This window comes from Balaenoptera borealis (genome assembly GCF_965194805.1).
Source record: "Balaenoptera borealis genome assembly, chromosome: 2".
NCBI classification, from domain to species: domain Eukaryota; kingdom Metazoa; phylum Chordata; class Mammalia; order Artiodactyla; family Balaenopteridae; genus Balaenoptera; species Balaenoptera borealis.
The window spans coordinates 100,106,956-100,127,731 of NC_138867.1; the positions used below are offsets into that span (position 1 = coordinate 100,106,956).

The following is a 20,776-nucleotide window of genomic DNA, read 5'->3' on the forward strand; positions in this document are numbered from 1 at the left end:
TTTTCCCTATGCACATTAATTGGCTACAGTATTGTTTAAATAATTATATCATATAGAAGTGATACAAAGAGCAAAAGGGCACTGCTGATTTTAGAATATTTGTTTTCATGTTAAGCATCTAAGACACATCAGTTATGTGAAATGAAAACATGATGACCCAAAACCTATGGGATGCAGCAAAAGCAGTTCTAAGAGGGAAATTTATAGCAATGCAATTCTACCTCAAGAAACAGGAAAAATCTCTAATAAACAACCTAACCTTACACCTCAAGCAATTAGAGAAAGAAGAATAAAAAAGACCAAAGTTAGCAAAAGGAAAGAAATCATTAAGATCAGATCAGAAATAAATAAAAAGGAAATGAAGGAAACAATAGCAAAGATCAGGAAAACTAAAAGCTGGTTCTTTGAGAAGAGAAACAAATTTGTTAGACCATTAGCAAGACTCATCAAGAAAGAAAGGGAGAAGATGCAAATCAACAGAATTAGAAATGAAGAAGGAGAAGTAACAACTGACACTGCAGAAATACAAAGGATCATGAGAGATTACTACAAGAAACTCTATGCCAATAAAATGGGTAACCTGGAAGAAATGGACAAATTCTTAGAAAAGCCCAACCTTCCGAGACTGAACCAGGAAGGAATAGAAAATATAAACAGACCAATTACAAGCGCTGAAATTGAGACTGTGATTAAAAATCTTCCAACAAACAAAAGCCCAGGACCAGATGGCTTCACAGGCAAAATCTATCAAACATTTAGAGAAGAGCTAACACCTCTCCTTCTGAAACTCTTCCAAAATATAGCAGAAGGAACAACACTCCCAAACTCATTCTACGAGGCCACCATCACCCTGATACCAAAACCAGACAAAGATGTCACATTGATAGAAAACTACAGGCCAATATCACTGATGAACATAGATGCAAAAATCTTCAACAAAATACTAGCAAACAGAATCCAACAGCACATTAAAAGGATCATACACCACGATCAAGTGGGGTTTATCCCAGGATGCAAGGATTCTTCAATATACGCAAATCAATCAATGTGATAAATCATATTAACAAACTGAAGGAGTAAAGCCATATGATCATCTCAATAGATGCAGAAAAAGCTTTCGACAAAATTCAACACCCATTTATGATAAAATCTCTCCAGAAACCAAGCATAGAGGGAACTTACCTCAACATAATAAAGGCTATATATGACAAACCCATAGCCAACATCGTTCTCAGTGGTGAAAAACTGAAACCATTTCCTCTAAGATCAGGAGCAAGACAAGGTTGTCCACTCTCACCACTATTATGCAACATAGTTTTGGAAGTTTTAGCCACAGGAATCAGAGAAGAAAAAGAAATAAAAGGAATCCAAATTGGAAAAGAAGAAGTAAAGCTGTCACTGTTTGCAGATGACATGATAGTATACATAGAGAATCCTAAAGATGCTGCCAGAAAACTACTAGAGCTAATCAATGAATTTGGTAAAGTAGCAGGATACAAAATTAATGTACAGAAATCTCTTGCATTCCTATACACTAATGATGAAAAATCTGAAAGAGAAATTAAGGAAACACTCCCATTTCTCATTGCAACAAAAAGAATAAAATACCTAGGAATAAACCTACCTAGGGAAACAAAAGACCTGTAGGCAGAAAACTATAAGACACTGATGAAAGAAATTAAAGATGACAGAAACAGATGGGGAGATATACCATATTCTTGGATTGGAAGAATCAACATTGTGAAAATGACTCTACTACCCAAAGCAATCTACAGATTCAGTGCAATTCCCATCAAACTACCAATGGCATTTTTCACAGAATTAGAACAAAAAATTTCACAATTTGTATGGAAACACAAAAGACCCTGAATAGCCAAAACATTGTTGAGAAAGAAAAACGGAGCTGGAGGAATCAGGCTCCCAGACTTCAGACTATACTACAAAGCTACAGTAATCAAGACAGTATGGTACTGGCACAAAAACAGAAATATATATCAATGGAACAGTACAGAAAGCCCAGAGATAAAGCCACGCACATATGGTCACCTTAGTTTTGATAAAGGAGGCAAGAATATACAATGGAGAAAAGACAGCCTCTTCAATAAGTGGTGTTGGGAAAACTGGACAACTGCATGTTAAAGAATGAAATTAGAACACTCCCTAACACCATACACAAAAATAAACTCAAAATGGATTAGAGACCTAAATATACGGCCAGACACTGTAAAACTCTTCAAGGAAAACATAGGCAGAACACTCTATGACATACATGACAGCAAGATCCTTTTTGACCCACCTCCTAGAGAAATGGAAATAAAAACAAAAATAAATGGGACCTAATGAAACTTAAAAGCTTTTGCACATCAAAGGAACACCTAAACAAGATGAAAAGACAGCCTTCAGAATGGGAGAACATATTTGCAAACGAAGCAACTGACAAAGGATTAAACTCCGAAATTCACAAGCAGCTCATGCAACTCAATATCAATAAAACAAACAACCCAATCCAAAAATGGGCAGAAAACCTAAATAGACATTTCTCCAAAGAAGATATAGAGATTGCCAACAAACACATGAAAGAATGCTCAACGTCACTAATCTTTAGAGAAATGCAAATCAAAGCTGCAATGAGGTATCACTTCACACCAGTCAGAATGGCCATCATCAAAAAATCTACAAACCATAAATGCTGCAGAGGGTGTGGAGAAAAGGGAACCCTCTTGCACTGTTGGTGGGAATGTAAATTGATACAGCCACTATGGAGAACAGTATGGAGGTTCCTTAAAAAGCTAAAAATAGAGCTACCATATGGCCCAGCAATCCCACTCCTGGGCATATACCCTGAGAAAACCATAATTCAAAAAGAGTCATGTACCACAATGTTCACTGAAGCTCTATTTACAACAGCCAGGACATGGAAACAACCTAAGTGTCGGTCGACAGATGAATGGATAAAGAAATGTGGCACATATATACAATGGAATATTACTCAGCCATAAAAAGAAACAAAATTGAGTTATTTGTAGTGAGGTGAATGGAGCTAGAGACTGTCATACAGAGTGAAGTAAGTCCGAAAGAGAAAAATAAATACCGTATGCTAACACCTATATATGGTATCTAAAAAAAATTTTTAAAAGGTTTTGAAAAACCTAGGGACAGGATAGGAATAAAGACGCAGATGTAGAGAATGGACTTGAGGACACGGGGAGTGGGAAGGGTAAGCTGGGATGAAGTGAGAGAGTGGCATGGACATATATACACTACCAAATGTAAAATAGCTATCTAGTGGGAAGCAGCCCCATAGCACAGGGAGATCAGGTCAGTGCTTTGTTACCATCTAGAGGGGTGGAATAGGGAGGGTGGGAGGGAGACACAAGAGGGAAGAGATATGGTGATATATGTATATGTATAGTTGATTCACTTTTTTATAAAGCATGAACTAACACACCATTTTCAAGTAATTATCCTCCAATAAAGATGTTTAAAAAAAAAAAAAAAAAGGATTGAATCGGACCGGAAGGCTAAGAGCATAGCTGGAACCTATGTGTAATCACAGCTCAGCATTTAACAACTGCTTTAATTCCTTATCTAAATATAAAACCAGGCCAGAGGCATGCAATATTTATTTTAAATATCAGTGACATGATAGTATCATCATGAGACCTCTGTGTATTCTTTCTGATTCAGATGAAACCCAAAGTTTGTGTCTCACCACAAAACTTACTTTTTCTATTTCCATGCATTGACCGCATATTTGATTTTGGAGAGCTTGCCATCTGTGTTTTGAGTTGGGCTGAAGTAAGCAGTCTCCCTCTCAGTGGGGATGCCTACTCAAAACTCAGACAAAACACAGCATGGAATACACATTGGATGTTTTGGTTCTACCTATGAGGTTGATTTACAAATGATGCCAGTGGTTGTATCTTCAAAATAGCAGTTTTCAAACATTTTTTTCCCCAGTGATTGATTCCTTTTACAAATATAATTTTCTCTAGAACTCCAAAATATAAACTATATTATGAAAATACTGATTTGACAGGCAGGTAGTTGCAAATGGTAATGGACTGCTGTGTGGTCTCAGGACACTCTGCAGTTATTATTTACCCAGAAACCCATGGGAGGTATAGTAAGAAATTCCATTTCAATATTGCATCACCAACAATACCTAACTACTGCTTGTATTTCTTATCATAAGCATCACAGTCAGAGAAGAAGCACACAAAACTTCTAATAAGTACTAAAAGGTTTATAATTAAATAATATTAAAACATTATCTGTTGGAAATTAGTTATTGAGTAATTGACTATTATGTGATAAGACTGTGTTCCAGGTAGATGAGTCTGAATTTTACATGGTATAGAAATTGGAGGGGCATGTTATTGTAGAACTGGGTTACTGATATGGGAAAACTGAGTTCTCTTATTATATAAATCTTAGAGAAGGGACAGTTTACTGTGATAAACTTACATGATATGTACTTAGCAAATTGTACCAATAGGCCAGTCTGTGAGGTGTTCAAGGAACATGCATTCTCCATTCTCTGAGGTCCTATCCAGTTGCATGAAACCCAGAATGGTGTCTCATCTAACCCTTTACGGTCCCGAAAACTGTTTGTCACCCTGAAAATCCAGCATGATTCCCCAACATGATTGCAAAATCTGCCATTATTCAACCAGCCCTTGTCACCAGGCTCTAGTAGTTTCTCACTATACCACTAGCACCATCTTGCCTCATTGCCCAAAAGTTGCATGATAAGACTAGGTACTGCCCATGCCCAGTATGGACTGGTTTAGCATGTAGGCTTTGACAAGGCTTTCACATACATAAGGACTTGATTACACATCTTTGGAAATGAGAGCAAACCAGGTACTGCCGTTATAAAAAAATGACCAGGGCTAATCTACACACTTACTAATAAGTAACATATTTGAAGTAAGGTCATTTATATACACAGATTTGGTAGGAGTTTTACACTGAGATTTGCAGACAAGAATGAGTTAACCAGACATATCTTGCAAGGCGGTTCACCAAAATGTGTTAATATCTAATATATATCACATGTGAGTTAGTGACTCCTAGAATATTCCCACAGTGTTAAAATATACATTAAAAATAAAAAATTTGGACTAAATTATTTGTATGTAACACCTGAAACAACTATGCAGGACTTTAGGGCTTCTAGAAACATAGCTTAAAAATAAATCCTAAAATGAGGTCCCTGACTTGGAGAATTTGGATTATTGCCATTTTACAAATGGAGAAAAAGCAAAGAAATCAAAAAATGACTTAGGCATGATTACATAGTAACTCAATGGCAGGCCTGAAGAGTGGAACTCAGGGTTTCTGTGCTAAAATCCAGGAATCCAATGAGCTAAACTTCCAGTAAGTAGAGTATAGCACTGAAGTTCCAGGCGCCAGCTATATCATTGAGTTTGGTGTAAAATAAAATTCATTTCATTCAAGTGGGAACTGTTAGTTGCTCAAAAATAATATTGAGATATGACTTCCTATTACTTTGACTTTGCACCTAATCCATGTCTGATGGCTTGGTAATGATAAAAAATCAAAGTGTAAAGTTACGTGCAGGAATAATCATTAGGCTCGGAGGACAGAACCAGTAATGGGAAGGAATTGCAGGCTACTGTCTTAGGCTGTGAAGTGATTCATAATAATTTTCTTATTAGCTTTTGGGCCATGATGTTGTACTGAATATCAAGCATTAACCGACTCAGCTTGTAGACTGTAAAGTGTGTATAGGAAACAAAGTGTCATTTGTTTTTCCCTAAAGTGATGCTGAAGCACATTGCCAATAGATCAACATTTTAAAGGACCATCATGTAAAGAAATCCTTTTCCTCAAAGAGTGAAATTCAGAACAACCTATTCTAGCCTAAAAGTTCGGCTGGCTCTTTGCATCCAGTTTCATTCTGATGGGAAATTTTGGACAGTCCCCTTCCCTCATTGTGGAGAGTCAGGGGGAGCTCAGATAAGGTGCTTGCCTTGAAAATGCACGATGAAGTTTGTGTAGTGAAGGAAGACGTAGGGGTGAGTATTCACTAAAGGCATTTAGTTTTGTCATTCAGAAGATAAGTTCAGATTTTCCCAAAAGATAGGAAAAGATCTAGACATGGAAGACAAAGCTGAGAGTAGAAGTAGGACAATGTGAGATCAGGTGGGCATGGAGCATGGAAGGCTCTCTTTTTCTCTTTATTGATTTTCAACTGGTTTATTGGCTTTATTGGTGTATTAGTTTTGGAGAGAAGGTGTGAACATAGGCTTTGTGTAGGTACAATCTTCTCGTTTCCTTTTACTGAGAATCTGTGGTATAGGGTGGGATTAGGATCAGTGATAGTGGGTATGAATCAGCAAAGGAACAGATCTCAAGAAATAGTTCAATTGAAGAATTTTAATAACGAACTAATAATTGCATAAGAAGATAGGGCATGTTTCAGCCAATGCATACAAACCAAGGGAATCTTTTATTGAAAAACTCACTCTCTCCATAGTATATGCTTGTACCCACTGGGGTGATTCTGGGAGTAAGATAATACTTTGAAGTTAGTTGGGTGGTTTGAAGGTTTCTACCACTCTGTTCCTGAAAAGGTTGTTTTCATCTTTCTTTTTGTTAATAATGCTTACAGGCTTTGTAGAGTAGATACAATGATGCAGAATAAAGTCAATAGATAGAACAAATAGGTAGCTAAAATACCTCTCAATGGAAGGGGACCAAATGCAGTGTGAATAACCAAGTGTTCATTTTATTCCAAGGAAGGGGTTGGGTAAATGACTCTGGTTCTGTGCCAGATGTTGTTTTAACAACTGGAGCTAGTGGCGATGGAGTCTTGCTGTGTCACTTCAGAAAGGATGTGTTGACTACCATTGTCACTCTGTCTGGTGGCAGTCTTTGTCATCATTCGCCACAACCGAGAAGGCAGGCGTCTCACACAAAGTTGTTTAGTTGACAGATGTTTCTTGTGTGGCAGCTCCGAGTTAGCTACCTTTGTAGAGTTTCCTATCCAGCTCAAGCTGGGATTACAGGAACCATTCAGCAAATGAACACTGACTCTACCAGCTGTTCCATCTACAGCACACGGAGGCTCTTCAGCTTGTCTGAGGCCTGGGACAATTTGTCTGCACAGGTGCTGCAGGTGGAAAGGTATTAGACTTTCATTAATGCTGGCATTTCACTAGAGGCATTCAAGCCTCCCAGAGCTGGAAAGGGTTGCACTCTTAAATGATAGGATTCAAAGGACATTCAGATCTTAAGGAGAGAAGCAAGCAGGAACATGTAGGCAATGACCCTCTTTGTTTATAATGTCTCCTTGGTTTCTGAACTCATTCAGTGTTTTGTCCTCCCCTGCCCCTCTGGATGCTACTGTGCCAGATTCATTAACTGGTTAACCCTCCTTTTCATTTTCATGTGAAATGATTCTAACGTTTAAGTAATGAACCCTGGTCTCACTGGTGTGCTGCTGACCTTGGGCTTGTTTTGAATTTGCTAGTTGGCTGCAGTTTACTCTTCAAGCCTTGCCTAAAGTTATCATTCTGTGATGAGATATGAAGAAAATCGATTAGAAACGATCCAAAAGACTGAACCAATTCAGGAATGGATGAGTTTTTTCACCCGCACAGAGATGGAAGACAGGGAAGTAGGATAAATGCATCCTAGTGGGGGCATGGCATGTCTGAAGTGAGTGGGAAAGGGAGACGAATATGGAAATTCTTTATCCCTTGCAGTAGAGACTGGGGATAGAGGGATAGCTTTAAATTCCCTTTAGCTTATTTAAGAAATGATTTTATCCTCACATCTGAATGGTCTGAGCACAAATCCAAGTTAATTACAGTGGAACCCGTTGGACTCCTGATGTTATGGTGGGAGTCCTATATCTGCTTTATGAGTTGGCTGCATAAGATGGGTCTTTGATTCTATTCTGTGTTTCTATTAGAAAGGATGTTAGGACAGTGACATATCTTAGGGATGTCAGTGCATTGTGCTGTGATACTCCTTCTTTTCTTTCCTTCTCTCCCCATCCTCTTCCTTCTCCTCAGAACATATAGAAGCCAGAAATTTCCTAACCTCTTTTTACCTTCAATTTTTAAAACATTGACCATGTCCCTGGCTCTGTGCCAGGTAATGTAGCTTTCAATACCCCATTTAATATCCTCAGCAAGCAGCAGAAGTAAGCATTATCAGCACCATCTTACAGACAGAAAATTGAGGCTCAGAGAGGTAAAGACACTAACGTCAGGTCATGTAACTAGTAAGTGATAAGGCTGAGATTCAGATCCGTGTCTCACTACAAAAGCCGCCTTTCCCCCACATGACTGATGTGCATTCACTTTGAACCCATGTTTTCTTTAAAAATCTTTGGAGAGAGACCAAATCCTTGACTTGGGTTAGAAAGCAGTTTCATAGACCTGAATCTCAAAACGCTTAAATTACTGAAATAACAAACAGTAAGACGTCCAGACCTTCTCCACATTTGGAATCGTTGTTCTTCCCATAGTCTTGTGTCTGTTTCATCAAATATGCGTTGATTATGTTTCAATAAAAAAGACCACTGAAACATACAGCTGGGCGATTTAAAGGCATCTTTCGAGGCTTGACAGTCAGTGAATGTTTTATTCTCCTCTGTTGCTATGTCACAAGGACAAACGTAGATCTGATTATAAAATGCAATTGTATTCCTCTCCATGTTCTACACAGAAAGTGTTATTAAGCCGTGGTGACATTTACTCGCAGGAAATGTGGTTGGCGAATCACAGAAAGTGTGAGCAATTGCTCCCCCATGAAGCCCTGCTCCTGTGAATGGAGAGATGTCTTTTGGGTAAAATGTAGCCATCTAGGAGGATTTAGGAAAGTTGAATACTGAGAAGTAAAGTGATGTGGGTCTTATGGATGGTTGTTGTGAAGTAGATCGTTTGTCTAAATCCCAAACCCTGAAATGGCTATCTCTATGAAACGGAGCAAAGCTTTTATAATACGAATATTCAGTGACCTGACATCAATAAAAAGAGGAATAAAAAGAAGAAAAGCACATAGGTCAATTACCTTTTGCCCACCTGGACAGGCCTTTGGCTCTGAAGCTGGGCATGTCTTTGGACACAGAACATCCTTCTGGTGTGTGCTTCAGGCATTGTGGGCAGGTGTCTGGGTCCCGTTGTGCTGCCGGTGGACTGGGGGGCACTTGCTGATGGAGCTCATTGGCAGCTCTTTGTGTATCTTCCTGCTGTTCTTCCCTCCCAGGGAGCATCATGCCTTTATCTTCTTCCTTCACTGCTCACCTTAGGCACAGCAGGGACTTGGATCTTCTAGCACCACCATGAACTTGAGAGTTTTGCCTCTGCTCTTAAATCTTGCCCAAAGCTTAATTGACACGTTTTCTTGAAAATTCTTTTTTACATTATAACTAAATCTTTTGGAGCTTTTTCCTGGTTGTTGGAGTTTTGTCTTATTTGCTGTGAATTTGCTATTAGTTCTCAATTCGTGGAAGTGTCAAATTTGGTATGTCTTTTATTCCTTGTTAATTTTACGTTATTCATTATCCATTGATATTTAAACTCCTGTAAGCATATTTAATGGTGGTACACGTCATGCCAAACAAGTCTGAGTTTCTCAGATCAACCTGAAGCAGAGAGGATGAAAAAAAATCAGAATCTTCACTTTTCCAGAGGAAGCGGGGCCAGACCTTCTAATATTGTAAAATGTGTGAAATCATTGCTGTCTCCCACCGCAAGATTGTTTCAGCATCCATGAGGCAATTTTATGTGTTTTTGCAATGAGATTCTTTAGTTTCTCTCTGTATTACATTTAGTGTCTGATAAACAATCCCTACTGTCTACACTTTTGTCCTGTTAGTAGTCTAAAGACTTCATTCTCACGAACTGTACCAGTTGACTTTTATCTCCCCTGTTATAATAAGTAGTTTGATGTCTGTTACAAGTAGCCTTGCCAATAATGTTCAAGAATCATCAGGTTCACTAAAATCCCTTTGGCCTGAAATGCTTTCAGTTTTCCTGCTCACCTCATTGGGTTCAACCAGCCCTTGTAAGCTTTCTTTCTTGTTTCCATTGATTTCCTTCTCTAAGCCACAGACCCTATGACCAGTCCTGCCATTGCAGGTGCACTCAGAGTTCACCCTGGTGGATCACAGATTCTCATGTCTATCAGATGAAGTGGGATGATATTGTAAAGAAGAAATATGTTAAGTCCGTATGGCTGGCATCTCATGAAACTCACTTGGCACGTGGACTAATATGCTTTCATGATTGTTATAGTCTTTGTTTTTAAAGAACGTTTAAAAACATTGTGGTAAAATATACATAACTTTTAATTTACTATTATAACCATTTTATAAAAAGGTATACAGTTCAGTGGCATTCGCACTGTTGTGCACCCATCACTACTATCCACTTCGAGGACTTTTTTCATCTCGTAAAATGGGAACCCGGTACTCATTAAACAATAACTCCTCTTTCCTCCCTTCCCCCAACCCCTGGCAACTATCATTCTACTTTCTGTCTCTATGAATTTGACTATTCTAGGTATCGTATATAAGTGGGGTAATACAGTATTTGTCCTTTTGTGACTGGCTTATTTCACTTCACATAATATCTTCAAGGTTCATCCATGTTGTAGCATGTGTCAGAATTTCCTTCCATTTTAAGGTTGCATAATATTTCATTGTAGGTGTATACCACATTTTCTTTATCCATTCATCTGTTGATGCACAATTGGGTTGTTTCCTCCTTCTGGCTATTGTGAATACTACTGCTATGAATGTGGGCGGGCAATTATCTTTTCACATCCTGGCTTTCAATTCTTTTGGGTATATATCCAAAAGTGGAATTGTTGGATCAGATAGTAATCCTATTTTTAATTTTTTGAGGAACTGCCATACTCCTTTCCACAGTGTTGCACTGTTTTATATTCCCACCAGCAGTGCACAAGAGTTCCGATTTCTCCACATCTTCACCAATAGTTATTTTCTGATTTTTTGACAATAACCGTTCTGATGAATGGGAAGTGGTATCTCACTGTGGTTTTGATTTGTATTTCCCTAATATTAGAGATGTAAAGCCACCTGTTCATGCGCTTATTAGATATTTGTATATTTTCTTTGAAGAAATTCCTATTCAAGTCTTTTGCCCATTTTTAAATTGAGTTGTTTGTTTTGTTGTTGAGTTGTAGGAATTCTGTTTATATTCTTGATATTAACCCTTTGTCAGATATATAATTTGCAAATATTTTGTTTCATTCCAAGAGCTGCCTTTTCACTTTGTGGATAGTACAAACGTTTGATGCATAAAAGTTTTAAATTTTGATAGTCCAATTTACCTATTTTTTTCTTTTGCTGCTTCTGCAGCCTTTGTCTTTTTATATTCAGTCTTTTATAGTGTTTTTATCTTGAAGGAATAGTCTTGGTTATTTTACTCTTTCCTCAAGATTCGTGTTATAGACCTTTACTTCACCTCAGTGCTCAGCGTGCTTTTCACTCCCTCAGACACTAAAGTCTGGCCTGGAGTGTTGCTCCACGTGGAAGGTCAGTGAGGAGGCTGCAAGGGACCTTACGTCCCCATGCTTTTACTTAGGCTTTCTCTAGCTTGAAGTTGTGTTATAAACAATAACATATGATTTGCTTTGTTGGATAGCCTCAGAATTCCACTTTCTTTTCCATCTATTCATTCACTGTTCATGGGTGCTTGTATTTTCTATTTGTGCAGTTACTTTTCTCTCTGTTGGTGTTATCTGAAAAGTTAATGAGTAATCTAGATACCCTCATCTAGGTCAGGGTTCTTTAACTTCTTTCTTTAAAGCACTTGAACCCCTTTTCTAACAAAAGCTTAAGTAGAAGCTCAGTACAGTGGGTAAGAGCAGTGGTTACTCAGGAGCAGGGGAAGAAGATGTTCAGCTCACTGCTTTCCCTCCTCCAGCCCTTGAACCTTTCCCTCTGAATGTGGATGGAGGCTCTGTGGAGTGGAGTTTACTCAGGAGAGAAAAGCCTGTTGATAAGGCAGGAAATGAATTACAGTCATTCACTTCCCACTTCTCCAGTCCTACTTACCTCAAAGCAATTCAGCTTTTGTATGGTAAATGTATTTAGGAATCCATGTACTATTCAGCTTAAACTACAGGGTTCTCTCAAACTGGAAATCAAATAAACAAACACCGCCCACCCCCTCAAAAGAAACAGGTTTCTCTGCCTGAAATTGTTGTTCAAAAACCTCCAATCTAGTTTACTGACCAAAACGATAATCCACACCTGCTAAGGACTTGTAACCATGAAACACTTCTTGGGACCCCCCCATTGTGCATAGTGACCCATTTTATTGACGAGTACTTCACATAGGAAGATTCAAAAGCCAGAGGAGAGTCCCCTGGTAAGGAGGCCAGCTACTGAGACACAGGAAACTTAATTTTGATCCACAGACATTTTAAGCTAGAAAGGAACTTGGAGATCGGTAGCCCAAGAGGCAGCAAGTGGTGTGTTTGGTTTGCACAGAATTAAAAAAATTAGTTGCCAGCATTAAAAAAAATCAGCAATGTTTATATAAACATTAAAAATAAAGATAAAAATCTTGATTTTAGCCTCTCTTGGAAAAATCATAACATTTGACAACACTAGGCCCATGGTCCTGTATGGCCCTGATGAATTACAGGAGGCCTTTAAAAAATCCCAGTGTCCAGTCTGCATCCCAGACAAATTAAATGATATTCTCTGTGGTTAGCACTCAGACGTCAGTATATATTTAAAAATTGTAATAAAAACACCTGACAGTGATTATCATCTAAGTCATTTTAAGCGTATAGTATAGCTGTTTAAGTGTATTCACGTTGCTGTGCAACAGACTTCTAAAACTTTTTCATCTTGCAGAACTGAAACTCGATACCCATTAAACACTAACTCCCCCACCCTCCTTCTTCCAGCTCTTCCTTGGCAACCACTTTTCTACTTTCTCTTTCTATGCTTTTGACTACTCTACATACTTCATATGAGAGGAATGATACAGTATTTGTCCTTTTGTGACTGGCTTATTTTGCTTAGCATCATGTCCTCAGGATTCATCCATGTTGTAGCATTTGACAGGATTCCCTTCTTTTTTTTTAAGGCTGTATAATATTTTATTGTTTGTATGTCCATTCATTTGTGAAGGAATATTTGGTTTGCTTCCACCTCCTCACTATTGTGCATAATGTTGCAGAGTGTGCAGATTTATTTCTGCACCATTTCTCATTCCCAGCAAGAGGGCACAGGGTTCTAACCTCTCCATGTCCTCTCCAACACTTGTTATTTCTGTTCTTTTGACAGGGGCCATCCTAATGGGTGTGAGATAATGTCTCATTGTGGTCTTGATTTGCATTTCTCTTAAGTTTAGTGATGTTGAGCATCTTTTCATATGCTTGTTGGCCATTTGTATATCTTCATTGGAGAATTGTCTATTCAAGTTCTTTGCACTTAAAAAATCAGTTATTTGTGTTTTTTTGGTGTTGAGTTGTGGAAGTTCCTCAGATATTTTGGATATTAATCCCATATTAGATATAAGATTTTCAAATATTTTTCCCATTCCAATAGGTTGCCTTGTCATTCTGTTGATTGTTTCCTTACCTGCATGGAAGTTTTAAAATTTGATGTAGTCCTATTTGTCTACTTTTGCATGGTTGTATGTGCTTTTAGTGTCATATCCCAGAAATTATTGCCAAAGGTAATGTCCTGAAATTTTTACCCTATGTTTGCTTCTAGGCGCTTTATAGTTTTGGTCCTGTACTTAGTTTTTAAATTCATTCTTTTGCAAGTAGATATCCAGAAGTGAATGACAATATCCTTTGTTTAAGAGATTGTATTTTCCCCATTGTGTATTTTTGGCACCTTTGTCAAAAATCATTTGGCCATATAAGCAAGGGTTAATTTCTAGGCTCTCTATTCTGCTAAATTGGGCTAAATGTTTTTCTACCAGTACCATACCACTTTGATTACTGTTGCTTTGTACTGTGTTTTGAAATCAGGAAGTGTGAGGCTTCTAACTTTGTTCAATTTCAAGATTGTTATGGCTACTTGAGGTTCCATAAGAATCATAAGATATTTTTCTGCTACTGGGATTTTGATAGGAATTGCATTCAATGTGTAGATTTCTTTGGGTAGCATAGCCATTTTAACGATATTCCAATCCTTGAGCATGGGATGTCTTTCCATTTATATACAAATACAATCTTCCTTGATATCTTTAAGCAGTGTTTTGTAGTTTTCAATGTACAAGTCTTTCACCTTCTTGGCTAAGTTTATTCCTAAGCATTTTCTCCTTCTTGATGCTGTGGTAAAAGAGATTATTTTCTTAATTCTCTTTCAGATTGATCATTGTTAATGTATAAAAATGCAACCGAATTTTGTATGTTAATTTTGTATTCTGCAACTTTGCTAAAATTATTTCTTGGGTTTAACAGGTTTGTGTGTGTGTGTGTGTGTGTGTGTGTGTGTGTGTGTGTGTAATCTTGAGGAATTTTTGTGCCTAATATGTCATCTGTGAACAGAGATGATTTTACTTCTTCCTTTCAAATTTGGATGCCTTTTATTTTATTTTTTTGTGTGTCTAATTTCTCTGGCTAGGACATTTAGTACTATGTTGAATAGTAGTGATGAGAGTGGGTATCTCTTCCGTCTTCCTGGTCTTAGAGGAAAAGCTTTAAGTCTTTCACTGCAGAGTATGATGTTAGCTGTGGGTTTTTCATATATGGCTTTTATTATGTTGAAGTACTTTCCTTCTATTAATAGTTCACTGTGTTTATATCATGAAAGAGTATTAAACTTTGTGAAATGTTTTTTCTACATCATTTGATATAATCACGTGGTTTTGTCTTTCCTTCTGTTAATTTGCTGTATTACAATGATTGATTTTCATATGTTAAATCATCACTGCATTTCAGTTGGGCATGGTGTATAGTACTTTTAGTGTGCTGCTAAATTCAGTTCTCAAACTTTTTGGGGTTGTGAATCCCATTGAGAATCTATGAAAGACATAGACTCTCTCTCGGGTAAATGAATTTCAGCACATAGAATATTTTAGAAATAACTTTGAAGGCTTCACAGAGTGCCCTGGAGTTCATCTTGGGGTCCTCTAAGGACAACTAACCTTTGTTGTTTGATTACCATGCTAAGAACTATGGGATGCATGTTACCTGAGTCATCTCAATTAATTCCAGCAATGACCTGATGAGACAGGTTCTATGTTATACTCATTGTATAAGATGAGGAAATGGAGGAAGTAAGCAGAGGAACTGAGATGAAAACCTAGGCAGTCTGGTGCCAGAGCTGGAGACCCATGGAGTTCAGTTTGAGAACCCTCGGTTTGGAGAATTTGATTTGATTGTAGGCTGAATTCTAATCTGAAGGAGCATCAAGAGTATTGGACAATTATGGGGGTTCTGAGTCACCAAGGGACTCAACGGTGTGATCCATAGATCAGCAGCTTTTGACATCACCTGAGTGCTTGTTACAAATGCAAGCACTCAGTTAACACCCCAGAACTATAGAATTTTAACAAGCTCCTTCAGGAGCTTTGTGTGCACATTAAAGTTTGAGAAGCATTGGCTTATGCCCTGTAGCATTAGCAATTTTGACACCCTCTGAAACCATTTTGAACTTAAAATTAAATTTTTGGTAGCTTTGGATAATATTGCTTCTTGGTTCCTGGTGAACTGACTGATAGTGATGGTTGTGGGGAAGGTGATATTGGGAGAGGTGGAGTCAGCACTAAATGAGTGTGTGTGACAGCAACATATTGGCACCCAGTATGCCAGTAGCCAGGGGGTATGGCTCCCCCTTCTCCAAGGTCACTGTAAGATCTCTTTCGAATATTCTTTTAAAATGATAGCATTCTAGAATTGAGAAACAAATGGATGAAAGTGCCATTCTCACTTGTTAGCTGCATGCCTTCCAGCAGCACAGGATGATTCTGGGTAGTAGTAGGTTATGGAGAGCCATCAAAGCTTCCAAAGGAAAAGCTTTCATCTCTCGCCAATATTTCCTGCCAGGCACTATTGCCGTGGTAGGTCTTTAAGGACCGGTGGGGGTGTGTCACTCCTGGGGAGCAGGTGTCCTCTGAGCTGATCGCCTGCTGCCCCCTCCTGATACCCTTACTCTGTGACCCTATTTCTGACCTCCAATGTTGGTTATTCTCTTAGAGCCCTGCTTAGCTTTGGCGTCAGTGCCTCCCTTGGAATCAATTGCCTCTTGGATTGTTACCATCTTCAATTGGATTCTGCAAGTAATCCCTTTCTTGTTTTTGAACTATAGTAAGTTGAACTTCCTATGGCTGAATGATGGCATATCCCTAAGCCAGAGCTTTTACCAAGCAGTAGTTCTTACACTCAGATCTCTCCTCATGTGGGACATTCTTTGTCTTCGAGAGCAGTCCTTCTGATTAATTCACAGGATCACAGGAAAGGACTTTTTTTTTAACCCTTTCAGGTACATTCTGGAATGTAGGAACATCCTGTAGAATAGTGAGGTTAAAGGAGTACAGTGTCCTCACAGACAGGCTTTTTTGGTGAGAACTCGAGTCCAGCAAAGATTTTGTAGTTAATTGAATAGGTTCTGGAATAGAGATTGGACTTTTGTGATGATGAGTGAAGAGGTTAATATTTGGATATTAGGAGAGCTGTGTGTGGTTTTCTTTCTCTGAGCATGGAGTGTGAAATCTATTTAGAGATGTAACCATCAGCCAAAAATGAGAAGTCTCTTAAAAGAAGAAAAAAAAAAGGCACTGCTAATAATTTTGATTCCTGTACCAAGAGTGCTCTGTTAAAATGGTGCTAAGAATTCCCCTTTAAAAACATCTTATTTCATTATATTTTAAAGTTCAGTACAACTTCTTCAACTGATAAAGCTGGAGGACACAATGTTTCAGAGTGTTTAATATGAGGTTCTATATTTGAGTTAACTAGACTGGGAACACACAGAAAAAATTGAAATTATAGACATTTATATGATTACCACTGAAGTATATTGATATTTGGCATGAAAATATTATCTCCTAAAATGCAAGGAAATGCACATCCTTGACATTAGACAAACACAGATACCATTGAATATGTGGGTCCTGAGAATTTTGCTTTTCCTTTAATTACTCATTTGAAACAAGTGATGACTGAAAGAGTAAGCAATATGTAAACTCTTCAGCTGGAGGAATATTTCAGTGTGAGATGTGGATCCATTCATGTCTTTTGATGTGTAGTTTAATTTTTTTATTAATTAACCATTGTGCAGAAGTCAGAGCAAATGGCTGTTTTCCACAGGAATAGAGGAACCAGTGCAAACCTTGGAAATGTCAATGTGCCAACCACCTTGAAAAGGTTGTTCAATGGAAGGTCTTTCTTTTTAAAAATTTCGGTATAGTTGATGTACAATCTTTTATAAGTTACGATGTAGTGTTTCACGATTTTTAAAGGTTATACTCCATTTACAGTTATCATAAAATATTGGTTATATCAATGGGAGATCCTAAATTGCAAGTTTCCTTATGGTGCCTGGGAATGTTTCTTCATTGGGAAATACCTAATATAATTAAAATAAATTAAATTAATTCATACTCGGCTTAGTTCCAAAGAAGAGTCAAGCTGTTATAGATGTTGCTTTCCTAAAACTTAGGATAATTCAAGGCTGCCTGAGGAGACAAAGTGCGTCAGTTGTGGAATCATCTATGTGTCATCTGCTGATGTTTCACTAGTGATCATCGAATCATTCAGAATTCTGTAAACAGTATTCTTCCAGCAGGGGAAAGAAGTCCACACTGCAGTTCACTGTTTCTTGGCAGTTGTGAAAAATGCAATCAGAGAAGTTGTCAGGGACCTTAATTAAAGCTCCCTGAGTGGAATCTTTTGCATATGCAAATTATCCTCATTGGTATCATTTGTGAGGAAAGGTTAAGGTAAGTGAGTTAGCACTTATGCTATTAATTAAAAAGAAAGATGATCTGTCAGTGAATCAAATAAAGCGTTTATTTAGTATATTTGTTTTTTTTTTGCTTGTACCTCAGACTGTAAGCAGCACCCACAATGCAGGGAGATCCTTTTCTTGATCCCTTTTGATCACTGAGAAGCCTCTGTTTACGTACTGAAGGGTCTGACAGATACTCACTGCAACTGTCCATGTATTTTGGGGTGTTTGTCTCAAGTACCACAAACACGTTTATTCTGGTGATATTCTGAAGCGAATGGTATGAAAAGAAACTCTCTAATGTTTCACAAGCTGATCTGTCAGCAGCCTTGAAATTGAGAAAATGAGCTTTGAAAGGAAGAAATGGGTGAAGTTGGAGCAGGTGACTGGGGACCAGGAACAAGGGAAAGGTAAAACATCAGTGAGTCACAGTGGTGGAAGGGCAGTGACATTTTAATGGAAGAGAGTCCAAGAAAAAAGGAAATTAGAGAAACAAAGATAAATTAACAGAAAGGAAGTATTTGTCAATGTTTTAATCAGAATTTAAACTTTTTAAAAAGTATTTTTCTTTCCTTTTTGCGTTAATGTTTTTAAGCACTGTTTATGCAACTGGCACTGTGCTAAATGCTTTATTTTAAATTTTATTATTACAACCCTGTGAGGAGGCTAATAGTGTTTAAATGTGTTTAATAATGATTAAATGAGTGAGCCCTAGAGTTTGATCGTCTGGAGTTGGAATACCTGAGGTGCCACATATTGGCTCTATGATCTTGGGCATAGTAAGCTTTTTGTACCCCAGTTTCTTCATCTGCAAAATGGTGAGAAGAATAATATATTATTAATATTAATATTAATAATATCATAGTATCAACATTATTATATTAGTATATAATATATTATATGGATTATGGATGGAGGGACCAAGCTGACAGTACCTGAGCTCACTGATCAATCTTAACTTCATTAAAAACCGGACAACTTTTTGTACTTACTGTTACAATGCAATAGGAAGGTACACAGCATCACTTATAAAATAATCTTGTAGTAACATGAAATCGAATCTAAACCTAATTAATTCTCTAGCTATAACTACCTGTTTATAAGGAAATAGAGGTAATAGGGAACATCTTAAATGACATCACAGGGATACAATCAACAGACTCCTGTGGAAAATTCTACAGGATAAATTACTTAGTTTCTTCAATAAATCGGTGCCAAATCAAAGGGAGGGAGAACTGTTGTAGACTAAAAGACACATGGACATATTGCAAGGCGTGGACCTTCTTTAGATCTTGATTTCAATAGATCATGTATAAGAAAGACATTTAAACACATTTGGAGGCAATTGAGTATGGCTTAGTTATTGTGGTAAGAAGAAATGATGATTAAATTTGTTGGGTGAGATAATGATGTTATGTTAGAAACAAGTTTTTATCTGTTGGAGGTAAATACTATGGCATGTAAGGAGAAATGACATAATGTCTGAGATTTACAATAAAAAACAGCACTTCCCCCACCCTCCCCAAACTCCTAAACCAAAATACATACACAAAAAACTAAAAGTGTGCGAGTGAGTGTGTGTGTTTGTGTGTGTGTGTGTAGCAGAAGAAGAATGGCAGACTTTTGATAATTGTTGAAACTGGGTGATGGGTAAGTGGTGCTGCATTCCTTTTATATCATTCTCTTTACTTTGTGTATGTTTGAAAATTTCTAGCACAAAATAATTAAGAAAAAAAATCCTCCTTGCCCCTTCTTTTCTAGGGATTCTCCAAGAAGCAGGAAGATTGAATCTCATCAGCAAACCCTCACAAGGCTGAAGTTGTCCTCTCTTCACTCTCCCGCTGCCTGAAACCTTAAGTCATTGTGCAGTGCCCTTTCAAATTGGGACCCGCCTCAGTCCATGGAGTATTTCTAATGAAAGCAGTGACTTCTGGGAGTCTACCTCATCCCGTGCACCAATCTTCCCACTGGATCCTGGCCACTACCTCAAAATGAGGTGTCTCTAATTCTAGAGTGGAATCAGGAGGATCCAGATGCATTGCCACTTATAACTGGTATAAATTACAGCCCACAAGCAGAGGTGTGCAAGAAATAGCACGAACATTTTTTTATGACTCCACGTAATTTGTATTTTAAGCCTTGATCCTGCTGGTGTCCTGTTTGGATTTCCGCCATCCCTATTTGAAAGTCATACAGGGCCAAGGTTTTGAGGGAGTGGGTGGAAGCATGATCATTGTTGACTGGAGCCCACAGTTGTAAGTGTAGGTGCCCATCAGCTCGGGGGCCATGCCTCCTTTAGGTTTGGTGGCTCCTGTGCCATGCGTGGGACAGGTTGCCATGATTCTGCTTGTGTGCACACTATAGCCATCTCCTTTTAGAATTTTTGCTCCATTTACCCCTCCAGCCACACTTGAGAGGCCTTTGCTCCTCCAGGATTTACAGACATCTCTCTCTGACTTAATTAGCACATTTCAACACTCCAGTAGGGCAACAAGACAGTACCTAATTTCAAAAACCTGCTTCTGTTATGTCTCTGCTCAAGTATCCTCTCTTTTCCATGGAGTTTGCGATTTTAGAAATAAAAGCCAAGATGATCAGCATGCTATTTCTGCTATGCCCTGCCGGGCTCTTCCACTGGCCAGTGAACATAGGGTCTGCTACCCACTTGAATGCAGAAGGGAAAGGGTGAAATAAAGGAAGAAAAGGAAAAAAATGAACAGGAACAGATTAACATCTCAAAGTATCCTGCCACATTTGAAAGATGTGAGAGTTGAATTCATGGGAAAGGTTCTGCTGGGAAAAAGGAGTTGTTCTTGAAAATGGGGTCTGTGCTGTTGCAGAGACTGT

General features: G+C 38.1%; 1 protein-coding gene and 1 long non-coding RNA gene across 5 annotated transcripts in view; one reads left to right on the top strand and one right to left on the bottom strand.

Moving 5' to 3' along the window:
* HSD17B4 (hydroxysteroid 17-beta dehydrogenase 4) overlaps positions 1-20,642 on the top strand; it is a 244,086-nt gene extending 223,444 nt beyond the window's left edge. For all 4 annotated transcript variants that reach the window (XR_014239448.1, XR_014239449.1, XM_082376251.1 and 1 more), the window contains one exon: positions 19,691-20,642. Coding sequence is in view for 1 of the 4 variants with exons in the window: in XM_082376249.1 (XP_082232375.1) it covers positions 19,691-19,717 (27 nt within the window). In the remaining 3 variants the exon portion in view is untranslated. The remainder of the gene's footprint in view (positions 1-19,690) is intronic.
* The window catches only part of LOC309622617, a 620,423-nt gene that overhangs the window by 114,740 nt on the left and 484,907 nt on the right, over positions 1-20,776 (bottom strand). The window lies entirely within an intron of this gene.